Source organism: Alexandromys fortis, unplaced genomic scaffold (genome assembly GCF_014885135.2).
Source record: "Alexandromys fortis isolate MF-2015 unplaced genomic scaffold, M_Fortis_MF-2015_v1.1 scaffold_173, whole genome shotgun sequence".
NCBI lineage: Eukaryota > Metazoa > Chordata > Mammalia > Rodentia > Cricetidae > Alexandromys > Alexandromys fortis.
In genome coordinates this window covers 1,915,974-1,939,667 of record NW_026068051.1, presented here as the reverse complement: position 1 = coordinate 1,939,667, position 23,694 = coordinate 1,915,974, and the positions used below count along the sequence as shown (strand labels likewise).

General features: G+C 41.1%; 1 protein-coding gene across 8 annotated transcripts in view; it reads left to right on the top strand.

The window, feature by feature from the left end:
• The window catches only part of Bcas3 (BCAS3 microtubule associated cell migration factor), a 480,559-nt gene that overhangs the window by 81,803 nt on the left and 375,062 nt on the right, over positions 1-23,694 (top strand). For all 8 annotated transcript variants that reach the window (XM_050119602.1, XM_050119598.1, XM_050119604.1 and 5 more), the window contains exons 8-9: positions 15,107-15,214; positions 22,123-22,199. In XM_050119602.1, the coding sequence (XP_049975559.1) occupies positions 15,107-15,214; positions 22,123-22,199 (185 nt within the window). The remainder of the gene's footprint in view (positions 1-15,106; positions 15,215-22,122; positions 22,200-23,694) is intronic.

Here is a 23,694-nt window from a genome sequence, read left to right as displayed (position 1 = left end):
CTGGCAATTGAATTCAGCTCCTCTGAAAGAGGAGCCAGCCCTTTTAGCCACTGAGCCATTTTTAGCCCCCAATTTTAATATTTTGAAAATAATTATGTATGTTTGATGGTAACCTGTCGTGGTATGGAATTTTTCATCTTTGGCTCCATTTGGTTTTAGGAAAGTTTCAGCATTCAGGTGTGGTGGCCCCGGCCTTTAATCCCAGCACTTGGTGAACTTTCTCAAGACAAAATAGAATAAAGAACATTTTGATTCTAACTTCATTTATGAGGGTCCCCCTCCCGTTTGTGTGTGGAGATTATGCTGTTTGTGGAGACTGTCACTCCAAAGCTTGACCCCTCTTTGTGATACCATCCTCATTAACACGTGTTCAAAATGAGGAAATGGTAGACAGTTTAGTCATCGGGGTTGATTCAGAGAGAATAAAGAGTTGCTAAGTAGGCGGATCACAGCTTTAGCTTTTAATATGGCTAAGTTTCCATTTTCTTTTTTTTCTTAAATACTACTTAATAAAGAACAAAACCAACAGGCGTTTGTTCTTCAAGCTTTGAATAAGAATGCAATACTATAATGCTATCAAAATTTCCCTCTTACATTTAAGGGATTAGATTTTGTAACACATGTTGAAGATTGTGCAGCTTTTTCCTATTTAAAAATAAGTGTTTCCATGCTTCCAATTCTTGGATAGATTGTAAATGTCTTTTCTATTTTGTGTTTTCCTTAAACATTGCACATTCTTGGAAAATGTCACTTTCTCAGATACTTTGTTGCACTTTTCCTAATTTTGTTTCAATCTGTTAAATATCATAAATGGAAATAATAATGGTGTTTGTAAAGGAAATGGTATTAATGTTTAGTGCTTTGAAATCATAAAAGCCATATTTCACTTGGCATTAACATGACAGTCACTGTGGGTTTTTTTTTTTTTTTTTTAAATAAAGCTGTATTGAAAACCTGTCCAGGTTTCCATGTATTTGTGACTTTCTGGATTCCTGCATATAAGCATCCTGGTGTTCTAGTAATTCAAAAGGAGACTTGAGATAAAATTTAAGTATTTTACCGAGTTTAGGTATTAATTTAGTATCCAGTGAGTTGTCATTCTAATTTCCGATTAAGTTTTAAATTATTTACTTTCATATCTTTGTCTATTAATCATTTGTGCACACATATGTTTGCACATGTGCCTTAGGACATCAGTAGGGGAGGAAGACAGCTTTTGGGTGTTGGTTTTCACTTCCGTCATGTGGGTCACAGGCATTGCTATGAATTGACTGGCTTGGCGGCAGGTGACTTTGCTTACTGAGTTGTTCTGCCTGTACTCTGTCAGGCTTTAAATATTGTTTACATATAGCTACTGCTCCCTCTTTGGGTGGTATTTAAATTCAGAATATACAGTATTAGTTACCATGGCTAACCTCATTACAATTAAAAATGCTGAGGTCCTCAGCACCATACATAATAACATTCACAGAGCCCTAGGGAATCCTTGCTCCAGAGATTCTCAAAGCCTCGCTCATGACCTGGGGAACAGTCTTTCAAGCCTTCCAGAGAAGATTTTTGTAAAAGAATAATGATGTAGTGTGAATAACTTAAAACTCTTATTTAATTCCTTGCTTTGGGTATTTTCCCATTTTGGCTTCTTTGACATAAGACTCACTACAATCCTGATTTTTAAAAAAAAAAAAAACTGAAAACAGTCAGTATATAATAGTGTATAAAACTTACCTCAATGTTATCTCCATATATGTTTGATAAAAATCTTCAAATCACTTAACTCCAATTCATAAATAACCAAGTAAAATAGCTTTGAACTAAAACCGTTTGCTGTGCGTGAGTCTGGCTTAGCTGTGGCGTGAGTCTGGCTTAGCTGTAGACTTCTGTCTGCTGTTTTCCAGGCTCCAGGCTCAGCTCCTGGCACCGCAGGAAAAATGACAAATGAGGAGAAGTTGCTTAGTGCCCCCTCTTTTTTGGAAACTGTTCTTTATTGTCGTAGTAAATGTGAATAATTCAAGTCGCTTAGGTACATTTGTCTCAGAATAAATTTTATTTCTAAAATAAAGTTTCTTAGTGTTCAATGCATTATTAAGTAGTTGTATAAGGTAAAACTACATTACAACCTTAGTTGATGCTCAGATTTCGTCTTCTGGTCAAACATGATCAACTGAACAAGCATCCTAATTGAAGGAGCTCAGTAACAAGGATTCAGAGTCGTTAATATCGCTGGAAGGCGTCTGGCTCCTCACTGGAGACTCTAATGAAGCGAGGGAACATTGCTTGGTTCCCTAGTTCTGTTAGTTCATGTTTAGCATGTGTCATAACTTCTGGAGAGAATCCGTGCTGGATTATGGTTTCTTCAGGGTCTCGTAGTCCAGGGCTCATCTGGTGAAGAATCTGTAGCTTAGATTATTTTCCTGTCCTGTATCTAGAGACTACTTGTTTCTTTGGTGCCTTCATGTGGGACTTTCCCTTTCATCCTTAGCCCCCAGTGATTACAGTGAGTCTGGTGGGAGCCATTTGGGGCTTTAGGACTTGTGCTTAGAGGGTGATGCATGGAGGCTTCCAAGAAACTGCAGACACATCTTCTCTCTGCGCAGTTCACGTTCATTGCATGAAAACACACCCAGGTGTACGCCCCAATCTTAATGTCAGCAGCTGCCGGTGCCCCTTAGGTTTTTCTGTGCGTACATTTCTAATGAGGAAGTCTTCAACGAGTCTGATTTAGCAGCTGTAGTGTATCATAGACAAGTCATTACCAGCAGTTAAACACAGTTCTTTGATTAGAACCTTTTAAAGTAGGAGACTTTGGGTTCGGTGCTGGAATCCTTGCCTCATGTGTGTGAGGCCTGGCTTTGTTGAATAGAATAATGCAGGTCATTGCTGTGTGTGTGTGTGTGTGTGTGTGCACACACACACACACCAATCCTGGAGTTAGGAAATTAAACAGAAAGCTCATCATCATTGGTAGAGCAAGGGTACTGCTTTACAGCCTGCCCTGTGTTGTAGCAGTGTGGGCCCCAGTACTCTAGAGTAGTTCTGGAATCATTTTAGTTCAGTTTTGTTTTTGCAACCTGTCTTCCATTCTTACTCTAACTTTGCCATTGTGTTCTGTGAACTCTTACACCTGATCAGTGACTCCACAGACTCTGTGTGATCATCTAAGCGATGCTCCAGCTTTCTTGAGTGTTTGACCCCCCCATCTGTTTTCTTACGTTTGGTTCCTACGGGTTTTTTTGTTGTTGTTGTTGTTTTGTTTTGTTTTTATTGAGCTCTACACTTTTCTCTGCTCCCCTCCCTGCCTCTCTCCTCCCCTTTAGCCCTCTTCCAAGGTCCCCATGCCCCCAATTTACTCAGAAGATTTTGTCTTTTTCTACTTCCCATGTAGATTAGATCCATGTATGTCTCTTTTAGGGTCCTCATTGTTGTTTAGGTTCTCTGGGATTGTGATTTCCTAAGGTTTTTTAAATAAATGTATTTGAATACTACCTTGTGAATGTTCTCTCTGTCTTTGTCCTCCTCCCTCCGTCCCTTTCTTTTTCTATCCCTTTCTCTTTTTCTCTCAAACATGCACACACACACACAGTCAGTCATATACACATTTGTATGGTTTGTACCAGTGATTGATGGGCATTGGATGGCTTCCTCTGTAGCTCTTCTACCTCATTTTGAGACAAGGTCTCACTAGTTCAGCCAGACTACTGACTAGCCAGACCTTGAGATATTTTTGTTTCCACTTTACTCCAATACTGGAATTACAGATATGTCCCACCACACCAGACCTTTTATGTGCATGCCAGGTTTTGAACTCAGGTCTTTCTTCCCAGCCTGATACAACTCTTTTATTAAGAAACTCCTCCATAGTTTCTCCTTGCTTTATTTAATTCATAGTTTGGTGTTTGTTGAATTTTCCTCTTCTTCATTGCACTTTAAATTGCTGTCCTGTTTTACACAGTATTGGCAGTTTCTTTCCTCTTGTGATGGGGCTTGAACTTGTGACTTTGTGCAGGGTAAGTACTTGCTCTATGTCTGAGCCAATTCCAGCCTAGTTTATTCAAAGCAATATACACCTGCCACTTCCTTTTTCTATCACCTTTACTGATGTGCATGGCCCATTTCTCTACTTTTGACTCCTCTCCCACCATCAGCCACACTGTCTTATATACATAGCTATGATCATCCTGACAGTCTGTGGTAGTTCCGTCTTGGAAAGACGCCAGTCTCGTTAGGTCATTTCCAGTCCCGTTGCTCCCTCTGCCACCCTCTTCTGCTTTCCTTCTTTCTCCTCTGCTGCTCGAGATAATGTCAGAGAACGTGCTGTCACTGAGCCACAGCCTTAGTTCGTACGTATATTATTTATCAACCTTAACATTCAACTTACAGTTTTATTTTTGTATTTACATTTGTCTTGGAGCAAAAGATTATGCTCAGGGAGAGAAAGTATTTGGACTGCTTTGCTCATTGTGCAGGGCACAGAATGCACAACTTAAGTGACCAGTGCTAAGACGGATATGGGAAAATGGAAGCCATTTATGTCCTTGGGTATACAATGTTAGCTTAGACATAATGACAGTCCCTTAAAAATCCACAAAACCTACATACAGACCACTTGCGGGTATTTATCTAAAGCATTCTAAAATAACATACTACAGAGATGCCAGCACATCCATGTTTGTCTGTGTAGCACTATGCACAATAGCTCAGTTATACAGATCCAGCCTAGGTGGCCATCAACAGGTGAGCCTTGAAGTGAAGAAAAATGTATTGTCATCTGTTGGGAATTAGGTGCAACCGGAGAGCATCATTATCACCTCATCTCATCTCATCTCATATCGTATCATCTATGTCCATGTGGATACTTGCGGTGTGAGAGGTGAAGGGAGGCTAGGTTAAGGATGAAGAGTAGAGGTAAAGGAGAGAGTTTGAGGGATGAATATGATAGAGTCAAGGTTGGGGGTCCCCATCTCACTTCCAGCATGCAGGATTCAGAGTCTGGAGGATATTTGTGAATTCTAAGCTGGCCAGTTCTACAATGTGAGTCCCTGTAGATTGAAGTTTCTGTCCCACCTGGTCCCACAGCCATTCAGTCCCAAATAAGCACATGGAGGTTTATATATATTAATTATAAACTGGTTGGACTATTGTTCAGGTTTATTACTTACAGTTAACCCATAATTCTTACCTATGTTAAACCAGTAAGCCATTCTCATCTTGCTTCCTCTGTGACTGTGCCTCTGCATTTCCTCGTTCCAGAATTCTCCTTTCTGGTTGTCCTGCCTATATTTCCTGTCTGGCTACTGGCCAATCAGCATTTTATTAAACCAATATGAATGGCAAACTTTACAGTATACATAAATGTTATCCCACAGCAAGACCCCGTTTCATATAGAAAATAACTATATTTCCCCTGCTTCTGTTCTGGACTAGGCTGGCCTTTTTTTTTCTCCTGAGTGCTGGGGTTAAAGGCATGCACCATCACACCCTGCTCTCTCCACACTTTTTTTTTTTTTAAAGGATGATAATATAGAATGAAGGTATAGCATTCTGGAATACTAATATAGAAGGGGAGAATTTTAACAATTGATAAAAACAACAAAGTGTACTTCATATAATAAAACTGGAGGACTTCATTTGCTTATTAAAGTTTGGATTTTATTGTATGTATGTAAGGTATCATGGCAAGAAACAGAGGAGTACAGGTCCCATGGAGGCCAGTAGTGTCAACTAGCTGTAGTTACAGTGAGTTAGAGTTCAACATCACAGCTTCAAGACTGCTGGCTGAGATGGCTTAGCCTCATGGACCACTCCTGCTGGGACTTCATTATTATCCCAATTTTCTCAAGGTTTCCTTTAAGATAAGTGTCCACAAACAGCAGAAAGTAGTCTAGAGAGTGACATTCACATTTCCAAATGATTGGCTATGGATATTTGTCATCATTTAAGGAGGGTTGTTTACAAATTGTTATTGGTCACAGGCAAGTAAAAGACTAAACAAAGGAGTTATTTTCAAAGATCTCTTTCTATAGGATAAAAAGGGCAGATTTTTGGATCTACTTTAATCCAAAAAAACAGCTGTTATTGTCAAATAGTTTACATTGGTATGTATTTTAGTTTATTGATACAAATTTAAACTTATTTTTGTTATACTTTATATATGTTTCTATTATTGTTTGGGGTATTGTGCTTATGTAGCTCATTTAAATGTGTAATGTATAATTATAGATTAATAATTATCTATAATAGTCAAACTTATAGTTATGTTAGGTATATTTTCAGGGTCATAAACAGATATATTTAGATAGATAGATAGATAGATAGATAGATAGATAGATAGATAAATAGATAGTTGGTCTTCAAATACCTCGGAGCTCTACAGAACATGCCACTTAACTGCTTTGATAACATAAGGCCTTTCATGATGAGACATGATGCTCCTGGCAGCACCAGTCTACTACAGAGAAGATGATGGGCATTGTGGAAACACCATGTGGAGATTACGTTCTTTGTGGCAAAAGTTAGCCATGGGGCAAGAAACTACCGTTGCCTCTACTGCTGTTAGTATGCTGTCCAAGTTGGACAAGCGGGACACAAAAGAAACTGCCAAACTTTGCCAAGACAAGGTGGGAAAGTCCTTCAAATATCCTGCTTCCCATAAAACTCAAATATTGTAAAACTGCAGGCCAAAGACGGATGCCCCAAATTTACAGAGGAACATTCGGTGACAGTCCAGGCAGCTAGCTGTTTCTGTCATTTTTTTTGTTTTGAAAGTTGTTTTGCACTTCCTGTTTACTCAGGTAATATTATATCCTTCTTAGGTCTGTGATAGAGTTCAGAACTAATTAGTTATGATTAAAGGTAAATTAGGTATAAAACTTTAGACTCACAAACATAAGATAGATAATAAAATATTTTGTCAAATATAAATGAACTGGATATTGTAAATGTAATTCTTCCTTAATATATAACCACAGAGTTTGTTAAAGTTAAAAAGGAGGAAATGCTTTGGAGCAATCCTCTTTCACACTGTGAAGATTTGTCAGTTGGATTTGTTTAATTAAAAAGTTGATTGGCCGGTACCCAGGCAGGACAGCCAAACTAGTAGAAATCTGGAAAGTGGAAGGGTAGAGTCAGAGAGACGCCAGCACACGCAGAGGGGGCAGGATGTTAGAAAATGATGTAACAAGCCATGCATCATTGGGTAGAACTTAGAAGAAATATAGGTTAATTTAAGTAGTCAGAGCTAGTTAATAATTAGCCAAAGCTATCAGCTGAGCATTTATAATTAATATTAAGTCTCAGAGTGGTTATTCAAGAGTAGCTGTGGCACAGGAAAACTGCCTACAGGTGTCATGTATTAAGGTCACTTAACATTGATTTATGGGGGCTGGAGAGATGGCTCAGAGGTTAAAAGAACTGACTGCTGTTCTGAAGGTCCTGAGTTCAATTCCCAGCAACCACATGATAGCTCACACCCATCTATAATTAGATCTGGTGCCCAGAACACTATATACATAATAAATAAATTAAAAAAACAAAAACAAAAACAAATTGATTTATGGTGGGTTACCAAGAGCAATGGCAGCAGCCCATTGTTCTCCTGCTTGGGGAGGTTTCCATGATAGGTCTTGTGATTTCCATTTTATTCCCTTGTGATTTCCATTTTATTCCCTTGTGATTTCCATTTTATTCCCTTGTTTTATGGGAGCAATATTGTTCATTCACACTGGCAGGGTTCCATTTCTCACTCTTAGCTCTCTGGTCCTTTTATATCACATATATTCTAACCTTTCTTATTCATTCATATATATTGCTCTTGGTCTCACTCAAAGTCTTACAGATCTGTCTGCCTGACTCCTAAGTGCTGGAATTAAAGGTCTGTGCTACCTACCATGTTCAGCCCTTTAAATTTTAAGGTTTCCATATGGCCTTTTATGAATCCTCCTGCTGCCTTCCATTCCCCCTCCTCCTGCGCCTTCTTTTTCTGTCTTCTTTTCATTGGTATATTAACGCTTTTCTTACTTTGCGACCTTTACCTCACATGTCCTACAGCTCTGTGTTTGGTCTGGCTACATTTAGGTTGTCTGTGTCTTCATAGTATCGAACTACTTGCCATTATGTCCCCACCCCCAGTCTCTGCTGCTTTTATTAGTTCCGTGGCTTATTTACTTTTTATTAATCTGTCGGGCATGCATATTGCCTGCTTTTCTTTGCTAAAATTGAAGTGAATTCATAAAACATAACATAGCCTGCTAAATTGTAGTTTGGGAACGTTACAGAACAGTTCCCTGTTATCTGGTTCCAGCCCATTTTCCTCACACTGAAGGGAAACACACCAATCAGACCGTCACTCCCTGTTTCCTCCTCTCTCTAGCCACGGCAGTCAGAAATCTGTGTTTTATCTCTATGGATTTACCAATTCCGGATATCTTAGACAAATGGATTTCTGTATGATGAGACTTTTCGTGTCTTGGCTTTTTTTACTTAGCATATGTTTTTGAGGTTCCTCCACATGGCAGAACATGTCAGTTCTTTACAGCAGAACAGTCTTTTCCTATGCGTATCCCACTGTTTGTCTCTGTTGTGGGCGGCATATGTGTGCTTCCCCTTCCGGTTATTACATAATTCTGTTGTGAGCTTTGAAGTATCAGCTTCTGCACAGACACATGCTTTCAGTTCTCTGGGCGTATACCAGTGCTGGTCACAGGTAATACTCTGCCAGTATTCTGCCAGCCTCTTCCCCAAGGCAGTACGCCATTTCCTGTTCCCACCTGTTGGCAGCTGCTTAAAGGCTCATGTCATCTGAGGGATTTCAGTCCCTCTGGCAGGGAATGCTTGGTGTAATGGTGCATCTGGGGTGTCAGGGGTGTCTGTGATGGGTCTGTGGGTCTTCACATGGCAGCTGACCACCAGGAAGCCGAGACCGCAGGCCAGAACCAGGGTGAGGAACACCCTTCAAAGGCAAACCCGCTCGTGACGTGATTCCAATGCAGGCCCCACAGCTTCCACACCACAGGGTTGTGGAGATGGCTTAGTACGCACACTGCTTGAGTTTGGACCCACAGCACCCCTGTAACAGGTGGGTGAAGTGTTGGGGTGAGATGCAGAGGCAGGCACACCCTTGGTCCTCACTGACCGTGTAGGCTGGTCAAATTGATGAGCTATAGGTTTGCTGTAAGGTCTTTTCCAAAAAAGTAATGGGGAAGATGATTGAGGTAGACGGCCAACTTTGGCCTTTGTTTTCCGCAGGCAAGTGTATACACATGCACACACGTATATGATATATGTACATATCGCCACAAGTTAGAACCAGACATTCTTTACAGAATCATGTGGATGCCATTTGACACCACTCGTAGACCGTTTGTCTTATTGAGAGTCTTATTTTTACTTTAATATTTTGCCCAGTCCAGTGAAAGTAACATTGTATCATTTTATTGTTTTGAAACAGTTTCTTTGGCTAGTTAATTTAAAATATTGACAATTAACACACAATTAATTGATACTAAATTATTTTCTGTATTTATTCATATATAGTTGTTTTGAGGCAAGCTCTCACTTAAGTCCAGCTGATCTGGAGCTCACTGTCTGGCCTAGGCTGACACAGAATCCCAGGTCATCCTCCCATCCTAAACTCGCAGTTTCTGGAACACAGACGATTCGAACATGCTGGGCTTCTGGGCTACTTACCAAGCCTTTGCAGAGATCACACTGTATGACAAATGCTGCTTTGTAATGATTAGTAACAGTGTCTCAGGGTTTCTCTTTTATTGCTTTGTTTTATTGTGTTAAAATATACTTAAGATGATCATTTAATTGATAAATGTACAACACAGTGATATTAAATTGTTCACAGTACCATGTAGCCATTGCCGCTATCTATATCCCAATTTTTATACCTTTTTTTTTTTCCTTTGTGTCTTTTACATCATGAATCTCCATCCGTTCATTTTCCATGCCTTTGTATCTGCCCTCTGCCCTTTTTTTTTCCCCTTTAAAAAAAAAAAAAAAGAAAAGAAAAGAAAAGAAAAAAAGAAAGAAAATTTAAGGGAAAAAACCAAAAAGGACAAAATCAGTCTTGTCATGGAAGCTGCATTCTGACACAGTGATTTGTGACGTAAACCCTTTTATCCAGATATCTTTACTTGCAAGTTTTCATTACCAAGAGTCACGGGTCTGGTTTGAGGCCTTGGTTTTTGCCGTACTATCCTGCTGTTGCCATGTGGTGTGGAAATCCTGCCGCAGCTGCAGGTCTGGTCCATTCACATGCTCCAGCCGATCACAGATGGGGTGGATGTTGGGGTGGGCAACTCATAACCCTGGTTCTGGGCCTGGGTAGTTGCAGGGTTGGTCAGCTCTCCTGCACTGCCCTGGCTTGTTCATCCCTTGCTGTGATGAGAAAGGGTCAGGGCCGGTTCCTCCTGCTTTCATGTCCGCAGGGTCCGTTCTCCCAGTTCTCCCATACATCCAGCTTTAGGACCAGTCTATTGTGTTTCCAGGCCTGGTGTGGGTGCCACTTCTGAGTGCTGCCTTTGATGAGGGGCCGGAACAGCTCTCCCTGCTGCCTCATGTTCAAATGTTCAGTCTCTCAACTGTGGGCTCCTATAAAATAACAACAACAAAATAATCCCTACACTTTCTTCCTTCAAGAGGGAGGAACCTGGGTACAGTCACAATCTGAACAAAGCAAAACCATACGGAAGAGTATAAATCACTCTGTCTCATTCCATGGAAGTTACTAGACTCCTGCAGAAGGGCTGGGCCACATCTCTGGATCCGCCCCCTGCAGTGCACAGCTTGCCTTCTAGTCTCAGGCATGATGCCCACTGGACTGGCTTCTCCAAAGCGCTGGGAGCTCTTGCTGAAACCCTGCTTTCCTTTCACCTGTTGCCTTTCCTGGGCCTTGTTCAGGGACTCCAGTGCTCCCCCACAGTGCCCCGCCTCAGCCGCTCAGTGAGCCGACTCCCACTGCAGTGATGCCGGCCTCTTTTCAGTCACCACTGATCTACACTCCAACCACCTGCATCCATCATCCCAGTAAAGCATAGTTTGACTTTAGTGACTCTGGTCTCTTATTAATCACAGCTGCTTGCTCAGCCTGAGCTGACCAGAACCACAGGTTCTGTGCACTAATGATCCACTGGAGTCTTTGCTTGCCTCTGAAACTTCCCGAGCCAGGCCTCGATCATCTGCTCTCAACACACTCATTTTCTAAGCTCCTACAGAGCGGCCCTTTGAGCTATCAACATTCAGTGACTTTTCTTGCCCAAAGTGCCAGAGACCTTCCACAGTCCTCCCCAAAACACATGGTCAGGTCCCACAATCCTGGCATCAATTTCTGTCGTAGGTCACCACCATGATCAAAAGCAACCTGGGGAGGAAAGGGTTCATTTGTCTTACACTTCTCCATGGTACTCACTGAAGTAAGTAAGGAACTCAAGCAGGGCAGGAACCCGGAGACAGGAACTGTTATTGAAGCTATGGAGGAGTGCTGCTTGCTGGCCCACTCCTCATGCCTACTCAACCTGCTTTCTTCTGGAATGCAGGGCTGCCAACCCAGACTCACGCTACCCACAGTGGGCTGGGCCCTTCTTTGTCAATCATTTATTGAGAATATGCTGTACAGTTGCCTACAGCCCAGTCTCAAAGAAGCATTTTCTCAATTGGGGGTCCCGCCTCTCAGATGACTCTAGATGTCAGGTTGACATGAAATTAGCCAGCACTGGAGGTTATAGTGGAAATGCCTAGTTAGTGAGTGTATGAAGGAAAGTCTAAGGGGAATGAGCTGACAGGGTTTTGAAATTGGTTCTGGATTTGAGAATTAGGCCTGAGTTTATGATATTTAGTGTAATTTTTAACTATGGATTCATTTAAATGATAATGGTGGTTTCCTGGTCCTGCTTATCTTCTGTAGTCATTAAATTTTCACGTACTCTCATCCTGGAATCCATGTTGTTTTGTGGTTTACAATTGCTTTTAAAGAGCTTTTTCATTAAAAGGAAAAAAAAAAGCCTTGATCTTTAAATAGTTGTAATGAACGTTTCTCACTGAAGTGAGTTGACTATATAAATTCCATTCCTTTGGCTATTGTAATACATGAAAATTAGGAATTTCCCTATAAAATATTAATAGCTTCCTTTGTGGATACGAGTCAGGTGTACAGCTAACAGATTTTTTGATAAAAGTTCTCAACACACTTGCTTTGTAACTTATTATAAAATACCTCACTTATTTGAGTGCTAGGTCAGTTGAGCTGAATTACACCCATTTCTGTATTGAAGACAGAAATTACAAACTTCATTTATTGTTTATGTTGATGCAGGTGTGTAAAAAGGACGCCACTGCTTTGGCCTTATTTTGAGGTTTCTTACCCTCGTTTACTCAGTTTTTCTTTTTCCTGCGTCGGTCTGTTACTCGCAGTGAACTCCTTGGGTTTCAAAATTTCTAGTATGATTTTTCTGTTTTAAAGAATCAGGTTCATCTTGATGTGAGGTCACAGCTCTGTTTCAGTGGCAAACACATAAGTAGGTATGCCAGTCTGTCTGAGCTTTGGAGAACCCAAAAACAACTGTCTGACTTTCTTACGGCATTGTGTTCTGTGCCGCACAGTACAAAGCAAAGCTTTCTCTTTGCTGCTTGAGCAAAATCAAGACTGTCTTCGTGTGTTCTGCAAAGATAGACAAGGCTTTTCAAAAGAGAGACTGCTGAGCATGCCCGGCAAGCTCTTGGTCACATCATGAATGTGCATCAGTGAAAACTCTGATTTTAAAGGATTACTGCTTTGGACTAATGGTTAGGTGTTTTCCTCAATCTGTATATCTGTTAGTTCAGTTCGCACGGAAGCGATTCTTCATGGTTTTCCTCCTCTGTGAGGATTTAGGAAAAGGAATTCTGTGTGTGGACCAGTGTAGTGGTTGGGATTCTGTCACCTAGTGCTGCCGCTGCCAGGAGCATGTCACTGGAAATGACACTGTTCCCCTTCTGTTATGTTTCATTGGCTTCTCAATTGTCCTCTGATCAAGCCGTAGATCAGATCTATTTCCAGTGTAATATTTGCATTTCAAGACTTTATAATTTTATCCCATCTTCAGTACAGGCAGAGCAACATCTCCCCGTGTCATGATAGGACAGCCTTACACCAGTACTTGCTGTGCCCGGTTTACTCTGTACTTGTGTCCCTGTGTTGCAGTCCCCGGCCTTTGCTCGGCAGTTTATTTTTACACAGAGAAGGGGCCACTACATTGTGAGATCATTCCTTTTTTTTTTTTTATTACATTAAAAGCTAGCGTATTTGTTTTTAAATTTTAATTATATTTGTGTATTTATGTGTGCATAATTAGTATTTGGGTTTCTTGGGGCATAAGGTATATGTAGGTGTAAGTCAGAGACAACGTGAGAGGTGTTTTTTTTTTTTCTTTCTTTTTTTTGGTTTTTCAAGACAGGGTTTCTCTGTGGTTTTGGAGCCTGTCCTGAAACTAGCTCTTGTAGACCAGGCTGGTCTCGAACTCACAAAGATCCACCTGCCTCTGCCTCCCAAGTGCTGGGATTAAAGGCGTGCGCCACCACCGCCGGGCGAGAGGTGGTTTTCTTTCACTTTCTGAATCCCAGGGATGGAGCTCAGGTGCCCTTTGCTTCACTTTGAACGTTTGTGTTCGGGTGGTGGATGCTGTAGAATGCTTGTGAAGGTCAGAGGACAACTTGAGATGCAGATATTTCCCAGTTTTTCCTGCTTCAGAACAGGCTGCACACAGTGTAGACAGAATAGCTGGCTGGTACCTTTTCAGACTTATGGCACTTTTCCAGTTAATTTTAAAATACAGCAAAGACTATCAAAATTTAATTGCATTATACTTTTGGTAACAATGAACTGGCCAGAAAACTATATGTTCTTGTGCATTAGGCTTCTTTTCATGCTTGAGATGGCTGGCCTGGAACTCCTTACATACGCTAGAGTGAGCGTGGGCTACAGATATGCACTGACACCTGACTTCTGCAGTTCAGATTTCATTTATTATTATTATTTTTGCATTGTGAAATGAATCTTTGAAGACTTCTGTGTGTGTTTAATCTCATTTTTTTAAAAATTTTCCTTCATATACAAAGCTCTGGTGATAAATGTATGTATCCCTGTGTCTGGTGACCTTGATAATCCTCGTATCAACCACAGCAGTCTCTAGTGCCCAGGGACGTTACATGCGTTTCCTCTTCACACTGTTGAGCTTTGTATACACACAACCAGGTTTGAAATAAAGGAAGCTTTCTTTCCCATAACTGTGTGAGTTTATGCATAGACCCCACCTGCCTTGGAAAACTGAGGCTTTCACTTTCTGCTTGATAGTACCATCCCATTTCCAGGATTGGACATTTATACGCATTATCTACTAATTTTATTTGTTCATTTGGAAGTCACATTAATTTTTTTTTAAAAAATCTATTCATTTTTATTTTATCGGTGTTCTGCTTGTTGGTATGTCCTTGTGAGGGTGTTGGGTTCCGGAGTTTCTGACATTGTGAGCTGCCATGTGGGTGCTGGGAATTGAACTCAGGCCCTCTGAAAGGGCACTTGATGGTCTTATCTGCTGAGCCATCTCTTCAGGCTCTCATTTCAAATCCTTTAATCAGATTAAAGAAGTATTTCTTACAATGAACACGTTATTAATTTGTATACAAATTAACAATCTTCTCCATACTATTGATTCTACCCCATTCCCTGGCCTCGAACTCACAGAGATCTGCCCGCCTCTGCCTCCTGAGTGCTGGAATTAAAGGAGTGCACCATTTGCCCGGGCCTGATCCTACATTTTAAAAAAATAATTAGCCTGGGATGGTAAATTTTGAATTTCTTTTTGTTTAGTTGTTGTTGTTGTTGTTTGTTTTGTTTTTCTTTTTCCAAGACAGGGTTTCTCTGTGTAACTTTGGAGCTTGTCCTGGAACTCATTCTGTAGACCAGGCTGCTCTCCATCCAACTCACTGAGATCCCCCTGTCTCTGCCTCCCGAGTGTTGGGATTAAAGGCCACCGTTGCCCGGCTTGAGTTAATTTCTTCATGCCATGTGCTAAGAAAATGTTTGGTGTGCTGTCTTTTCTCCTTTCTTAAAGTAATGTTTGTCTTTTAGCACAACACCACCATACTGCTGTGTGGACCTGTATTCACTTCGTACCGGGGAAATGGTGAAGTCCATTCAGTTCAAAACGCCAATTTACGATCTCCATTGCAATAAGCGGTGAGTATGTTTCATATATTTATTTTCTACCAATTTTGTGATTTCAAGTCATTGAAAAAAGTTTGAATTTCTTTCCAGTGCCACAGTTAAGATTTTACATTGAATATTTTCCAACCTCCCAACCTAACCATGAGTTTTCAGTGTGGCGAGATATGAATGGAATTTGCATAACAAAATGGAGGATCACAGGCAGTGTCTGTGTGAATACAGGAAAGTCAAGTATTGGCGCCGTGTTTGTCTCTTCGCATTTAGTGCTGAGCGTCAAACCTGGCTCGTTGCATATATTGCTTGGCAAGCATCTGACCATTAAACTTAATCCAGAGCCCTTGAGTGTTATTCTGGAATAATACTTGGTCGGAGGACTTTACTAGGCTGCTCTCACCCTCTAATTTTACTTTGTTATGATGCAAAGTCTTGACTTTTCACAACAGAGTTAAAAGCAGGGATTAATTAGATCCATTTTCCTTCTTGCGTGGAGAAATTTAAATGTAGATTAAGCTACCTGAATTCTAATGATAATGACATTAACCACAGGCTCTTAGAGAAGAAAGAGTCTTGGGAATTTAGTCTGTGTATCACATTGCTTTTATAGGAGAGAAATATGAATTTTTAGGATGATAAAATATCTTGATGGAGTCTTAGGTACAAGGTGTAAATCTTCTGCCCCCAAGAGCAAACGCATGAGGCAGGCAGGTGGCTCTATGAGCAGAAGCTTCTGCTGTGGCAGCGTCAGGACTCAGTTCAAACCCCAGTCCCACGGGAAGTTTTGCTGGTGTCTGTGACCCCAGAACTCCTAAAGTGAGAGGTGAGGCAGAGCCAGAAGATCCCAGAAACTCGGGGCAGCTAGCCTGGCAAACATGGTGCCTCTAATGAGGTGGGATATGAGGAAGGACATCTGAGATTGTCCTCTGATCTCCAAACACATCCTCAACATGTCGTGACCTGTGCCTGCCAACCCAGAGTCACACACACACACACACACACACACACACACACACACACACACACACGCACACTAAATTTAAAGGGGCAGTGCATAAGACATGAGAAATTATTCTTTTGTATGAGAGAGGCCCTAAATTCAATTCTCAGCACTGAAAACAAAAGGACTCTGCACTAGTGGGTATATTCAAATTCAAGAACCAAACCCTGCAAGTTATAAGAAGCAGAGGAAATTATTTGGTGAACCAGAGCCCGTATACCGTGTCCACACACTTCATAGAAGACTGTCTGTGCAGTGTCTGCATCATTGATAATATGGTTTACCCAGAGCGCTGCCCGTCCTGTCCCAAATAGACTCAGTAAAGAGCAACGTCGGCACATACCAAATAGAGACGGTCACATCACACTTCCTGCGTATTATAAACTCACAGAAATCCATATAAAGCGGCCTTTTTTTTGGTTTACTTTTCTGAGCTTAAGTTAGAGAGGAAATCAAAACATTGAATATTATTTAAAAATTAAAACCAAAATGTGTAGTCAAGAAAAGTCATAGAAAATTCCCTGGTCACAGCCGGCCGTATCTGAACCCGCCTTTCTTCAGAAAGCACACAGGGCTCTAATAGCAGTGCCCATATCGCCATAGCTGTAGCACATAAGGATTCAGTAGCGAGTCCTCGCACGTGGCAAATCTGAGGTCAGCAACAAGTGATCAGGAGCTCTTCTAAGAAGTGGTTGGCAGTTATATGGCAGGGAATGGAAGTGGTGCTGAGACTTGATTGGTATAGGGTAGATTGCAGCAACCTGGGTTCAGAGTTTACCCGGAGAGGACGCACATAGGTTATGGAATGAAAGAATCAGCAGAGGCTGGGGTCCGTGTAGGAACAGATGTTAGTGCAGCAAAGCCACACTTTTCCGTGTGGCAGCAGCGACTCAGAGGATCTACTGCAGCTCTCAGGTCATTCTGGGCTGGTTCCACTGAGGGCTCTTGACCTGTTGAGGGTGGGCTAGATGCCTTAGCTGTCAGACTTGCTGAAGAACGTTGCTGTACACAGGGGTTCATTCAGGAGCTTTGTGAGTGTCCTGTCATCTCCCCCTGATTTTGCTGATGCAACCCCAGTCTGATGCTCTTAAGGGATAGGAGAGGAAGTGTAGACATTGTTTTTCTGTAATTGGATAATTTAAACAAAGCCACTATCAGTGAGAAAGGGAGCAGAGACCACACGTGCCTATCCTGTTAGTTAATATAGGTGAAGCTAAACCACCTATAGTACAGTTGTCAAATGCACTGAAGGGTTAACCTTCTTGATAGATAATTGGAAGCACCAAGCACACCTTCATGGCTGCACTAAGGAAAGTCTCTGTGGACAAGCAAAGTCTCTAATATCTGTCAGTAAAAATACGCAGTTTGCTGGACATGGGGGCACATCCATGTAATCCAGAACTTGAGAGATGGAGGCAGGAGGATTAGGAGTCCAAGGACTTCCTCAGCTAAGTAGCCTGCTTGAGGCTTCTCTGTGATACATGACCCAATTGCAAAAAACAAAAAGGGGACAATAAATTATGCTGTTTGAAAAAGAAATATCCGAAAGGTTACTGAAGCCCCGGTATACGGGGAAGAATATCAGAAATTTAGATTTATCTTACCAATTTCATTAAGAGCATGTTTTCAGGGATGTCCCTAAAACTGAAGCCACCAAGGAGCACTTGATTGAGGGGATCTGCAGGAACAGCATGTTGTAGGGGCCGGGACAGCGGTGGGCTCTGTACTGGAGCAGTGCGTCTCTCTGCATCCCACTGTTGCTGTCTAATTTCACTTTTGATTCTTTTTATTTATTTATTTATTTTTTTTTTAATTTTTTGAGATGAGGTTTCACTGTCGCCGAACTCCAGGCTTTTGCTCCCTTGCTTGGCTTCCTCCTCTGGAGAGTGAACTGGTTTCCTCTTTCATTGTCCCCGCACTTATACATCTTCGGGGGATTCCTTGGGTTCCATAAACTCCCGTCGTCTTCACCATTACCCTTCGTACTCGTTTTTGGTTATGGAATCAAACACATGGCCACCAGATGTCAAGTCCTTAGAGTCCAGGCCAAACCTCAAGTTACCCCTGAGCTCAGTGTGTAGACCAGGCAAGGCTTGAATACCCTATTCTCCTATGTCGGCCTCCTGATTACCTGGGATTATAAGTCTGGCTCGTGTTCCTAGGTGCCTCCCACATCTTTTCATCCAGATTGTATATCTTCTTCTTCACCTGAGATTCTGAACGCAGGAGCTCCCCTTTGTCCTGCATCGAACACTCTGCTGCCTGTTCTAGTTAACGTTAGTTCCCACGGTGCCGTGACTCGGGTCTGTTTTCACACCCATCTCACCGAGTCAGTCTTCAGAAATCGTTTGCCATATGTTTGCTTCGCACACCTCTTCTTTCTTTTCATTGCTTATAGACTTGATTATTTTCACAGTACCCGCTTGTCCTCGGTTCTGACCCGTTGTCTTTTGTCTCTACTGTTTCAATGTCTGCATTCCACCAGGTAGACCTGCTTTTATTATAGTGCCAGCTTTCTTTTCTAAATTCTCAGTGACTTCTGCCTGTGACCAAAGGCAAAAAGTGTCACATCCTTATGTGCTCCCTCCTCACCTGACCTTATCTCCTAAGAGTTTCCTTCCTTGCCACATGTATGGCTTCTTGGAGATCTGAAACTTTTCTTACCCTGAGCTGTTTTTTTGTTTTGTTTTGTTTTTTGAGACAGGGTTTCTCCATAGCTTTGGTTCCTGTCCAAAGCTGATCTCTGACCCTCACGGAGACATCACCCCAATGAATTTTTGTTTTGTTTTGTTTTGTTTTGTTTTTTTGAGACAGGGTTTCTCTGTGGTTTTGGTTCCTGTCCTGGCACTAGCTCTTGTAGACCAGGCTGGTCTCAAACTCACAGAGATCCGCCTGCCTCTGCCTCCCGAGTGCTGGGATTAAAGGCGTGCGCCACCATCGCCTGGCCTCCATTCTTCACATTAATAGTCGATCATTGTTTTTACTTGAAATCAGTAACATTTACATAAGTAAATATTAGCTAGTACAATGGAAAAGATTTCACAATGCACTAGTTAGTATTAGAAGCTATTAAAATCTTAGCAAAGATGCGTAAAAACTGTATTCCCTGAAGTTCTTTAGAGACATGGGTTCCCAGCACTTGGGAGGCTGAGGTAGGGTCTGAATGTTTAAAGGCAGTGTACATATAGAGGAAGCATCCTCTTTCATCCTAAGACGTTCTGGATGTGAGAGTGGGTGTGGACAGAAATCAAGAACTTTTTAATAGGTGTGTCAGCTTTCATGATTTCAATGTTATTATTTAGTCTCTATTTGATTAAAATCAGCTGTGTATCTGTGCAGTAATTTCTAGTGACAGGGGAGGCAAGTTGAGGAGCTTGACAGAGCCCTACCTGGACCAGATATTCAAACCATTTAGGCTTTAAAATTCTTCCTGGTACTTAAGAAACAAATTATCTAGCCATATATGACTAGATAGTAATCATTTTACTGGTATGATGTTTTTGTTTTGTTTCTTTTTTCCTCCTCCTCCTCCTCCTCCTCCTCCTCCTCCTCCTCCTCCTCCTCCTCCTCCTCCTCCTCCTCCTCCTCCTCCTCCTCCTTTTCTTTTGTGTTTTTAGACAGTTTTAGAAAGTTGGTGTTTCTTTTGTGTTTTTAGACAGGGTCTTACTATGGAGTACAGGCCCTGTTCAGACTCCCCTGACACCCTGACTGTTGGGATTACAAGCTTCCCTTCCCCCTGCTTCTATTTTTCATATGTGGTGTGTGTGTGTGTGCGTGTGTGTACGTGTGTACATGGGTGTGTGTGTTCAGGTGCCCGTGAACATATGCACCCAAGGATGCTTACGGTTGGTGTTAGGAATCATCCACCAGCATTTTTGCACACTGTTAGTTGAGGCAGGGTCGAGCCTAGAGCCCCGACCTGGCTAGTCTCAGTAGCAAGCTCCCTCTAGGATCTTGTCGTCCTCTCAGAAGCTGGAACTACAGGAAGGCGTTGATGTTCGTGTGAGTTCTGGGGATCCAAACTCAGGCCCTTGTGCTCTGCAGCAAGTTCTCTAAATGCCAAGCTAAAGCCTCCCATCCCCGCCTACTTTTTAGTTATTTTTTAAATGTCAGTGCCCATTTGCTTATTTTGAGTTTCTGTTATTGCTGATGTTTATGTTTTCTTATGCTGTGGCTATTTTATGCTATTTTTTGTGACTAGTATTTTGTTAGTGTTTTTCTTTTTGTTATCTGTGTTCTGTGTATTCTATTTTCATTTTTCAGCTTTTATTAAGGTACTTTTAAAAGAATTCTTATAATTATTTCTGTTTATGTTGACTTATGTATAATTTAACTTGATCATATTGTAGTTTCACTCTTGATTTTATAGTTTTTATTTAAAATATTATGAATGACCATTGTGCAGCTCAACAGCAGTGTATCTGATAAATTGGGCAGGCTTTGCACTGTATCCAGCACAGAAATGATTTTCAAAAGTGAATTTCAGAGAGGGAAGTGAACACTCAAGTCCTGAACACCCTTTAGCACCCAGAATTCAGAACTCTTTATTTGGTTCTGGTAATTATGTATTTGTGTCTCTCTGTTTGTCTTCGTGTATATTTTGTTGCTGATTTTCTTCATATAGAATGTTACTATATTTATGGTTTGTTATTGTCTCAAGCTATTGATTCTCCTGGCTCAGTCTTCTGAGTGGCTGGGATCACAGGCGTGCTTCTCCATACCCGGGGAAGTGTCTACAGACTCAACAACAGGCCGTATTTCCTTTCTGTGTGCTTTGTTATTTGATTTTTTTTTAAATGGTGGATATTATGTGTAAGGGAGCAGTAGAGATGCTGGTACTTTCTTTGCTGGGAGTGTGAGGAATTGAAGGATGGAAGACGGTTTGGGGCATCCTTTAGTGCTAAGATACAATTTAAATTTGCTGTTGAGTGTGAAGTGCTGTGTCCTTGTGGGGAGACTGTCTCTGCCTCTAATGTGCAGAGTGCACACAGAGCAGTCACATCACTTACTTAGTAACAGAAGAAAGTTATCCAAGGATGGGCGTTCTCAACAGACAGACTGCATAATAATAGCAATAGCATAATAGAAGTAGTAATAGTATTTAGAATCCTTCTGCTTCAGCAAATGAAAGTTTTCTGCATTTTAAGACTCGTTTGCTGTGGGATGTGTTTTACATAATAAATCTTACTCTTTTCCCCACCCGTTTTTTAGCATGAGTTAGTTAGATTTACCTGTTAAAATTTCAAAAAAAAAATTACGTGAATTCTGTAGTAATAAGAATGATGTTTTATTGAAATAGTCATTAAATGTAGGATTTGTTATTCTAGAAGAAATAGTCAATTGTAATTCAGTATTTGGAATGTATTATAGTAATTTCACTTTAGAACATTAAAATCATAGCTTAATTATACAATCTGTAAATTCTTAATTATTCCCCTGGTTATTTGTAAATTTTGTTTTCTAAGTTGTTGTTTATAGAGATTGTTATTAATATCAACTCTTAAGAAATGGCACATGCTGTGTGGCAAGCTTTTCGGATTTTGTCGGGTGTGCTGAGAAATTCTGCAACCTTATTAAGTGATAGATTACATAAAGCCATTTATATTTAATTGTGACTTTAAATAGCATTGAACACCACATTTAGTAAGTAGCCCACTGGTTAATATTATCCATTCTTAGTGTTGTTTGTTTAATCAGAATATGAAAGTGAAACTGTTCAGAGTCCAGTAATAGCTCTAAAATTTGTCACTTGGTTTGTATGAAAGATTTCATTGTTTTTATTCTCAGATTTTTGGAGTCAGATATTTCTACCCTATGTATTAGAAATGTTTTATTTTAAAATTATGATTTTAATTATTTATGATTCAATTTGTAGAATTTCTCATTCACTCACGTTTCCATTCTGGTTTTTCCCCTCTAATTTTAGGATCCTCGTCGTAGTCTTGCAGGAGAAAATCGCTGCCTTTGATAGCTGTACTTTCACAAAAAAATTTTTTGTCACAAGTATGTACCAAATCATTTTACTTCCTGTCTGTGCGTTTGTGTTTCTGTTGCTGACTGGATGTTGTCAGCAGTGGGTTTCAGCCATGGTCTCTGCCTGTGATTCTCATGGGCGCCATTACTTCGTAGCTTCTAATCTTAGAAGGAATTTTACCATGCCAAAGCGCTTTTCCTCATATTTTTGTATATAGCGTAAGATTTCTTTATATGCTCATATTGAGGCCCCTCCCTGTTTCCCGTAGCTGTTTTTGAGGCAGATCTTTTAGCATGTCATCTGAACGTCCAGATGTGATTGCCTTGTGCTCTATGAAGGAATTTAAACTTGGGGGGCTGTTTACCCCTTCCTTTGCCTCCCCTGCCCGTCATTTCACTGCTGCCAGGAGCTGTCTAGCTACAACTGGTGCTCAAACACAAACTCAGTGCTAGGTTTTGTAGAAAGGCAGAGGATTCGGGTAAGAGGAGAAGTGAACGGGAGTTAATTAACTTTAAGGAACTGGAATGTGCAGGCCTGGCATGCTGAGCTGTGAAGGACAGAGACGGTCTGGAAATGCCGGCAGGGATCAGTGAGCTGTTCAAAATGCCTGTCATTCTGGGACACAGAACGACTTTTAAATTTTATTTTTCCTGCAGCCCAGTAAAATAATAGTTCCCCCCACATTGTTCTCCCTTTTTTTTAGTTCACCAAAGAGTCTGATATATATTATAGAAATAGCTTAGTGGGTTTCTATTTTGAAAGGAAGACATGATATACAATATGGAGTACACAGACTTTTACTGAGTAGCTGCCCCATATTGAGCCTCAGGTAGTATCATGTAGGTATTGTTCCTTTCCTATAAGGGCAAGTTCTTTGTTCTATCTGCATTGGGTATTAGAGATAATTATCTGCACCCTATACTACACATCATACTATATAATACAGTTCAATATGGTTCATGTTTCACCTTTGTGGAGCATGAAGAATTGTAAGTCTAGCCCATCCCTCCAAGCCCACTTGATCCTTTTCTCTGAGTTGTTCCCCCTTATGCTCAGTCGTCACCTTGTTCATGCATCTGCAGTGGGAACAGGCAGGCAGCAGACGTGCCTGGAGTCCGGCGTGGTGCAGATGAGTCAGAGCACAGTGGGACACCACAGCCGCAGCCGGGCCTTTCCTGTGGATTTCTCGTTCCTTTTCAGCGCTTGTTTTTAGTTTTTTTTTTTTTTTTAATTTTTCTTGTTGTCTTCAGTACTAAGTGTCTCTGTTGTGACCCCATTTTTTTGTTTGTTTGTTTTGATTTTTGAGACAGGGTTTCTCTGTGTAACCGTTTTTGGAACTAGCTCTGTAGACCAGGCTGACCTCGAATTTAGAGAGATCCTCCTGCCTCTGGCTCCAGAGTGCTGGGATTAAAGGTGTGTGCCACCACAACCAGGCAATGTTTTTTTTTTAGTTTTTTATTATGTACACAGTGTTCTGCTTAAATGTGTGCTTGCACACCAGAAGAGAACACCAGATCTCATTAT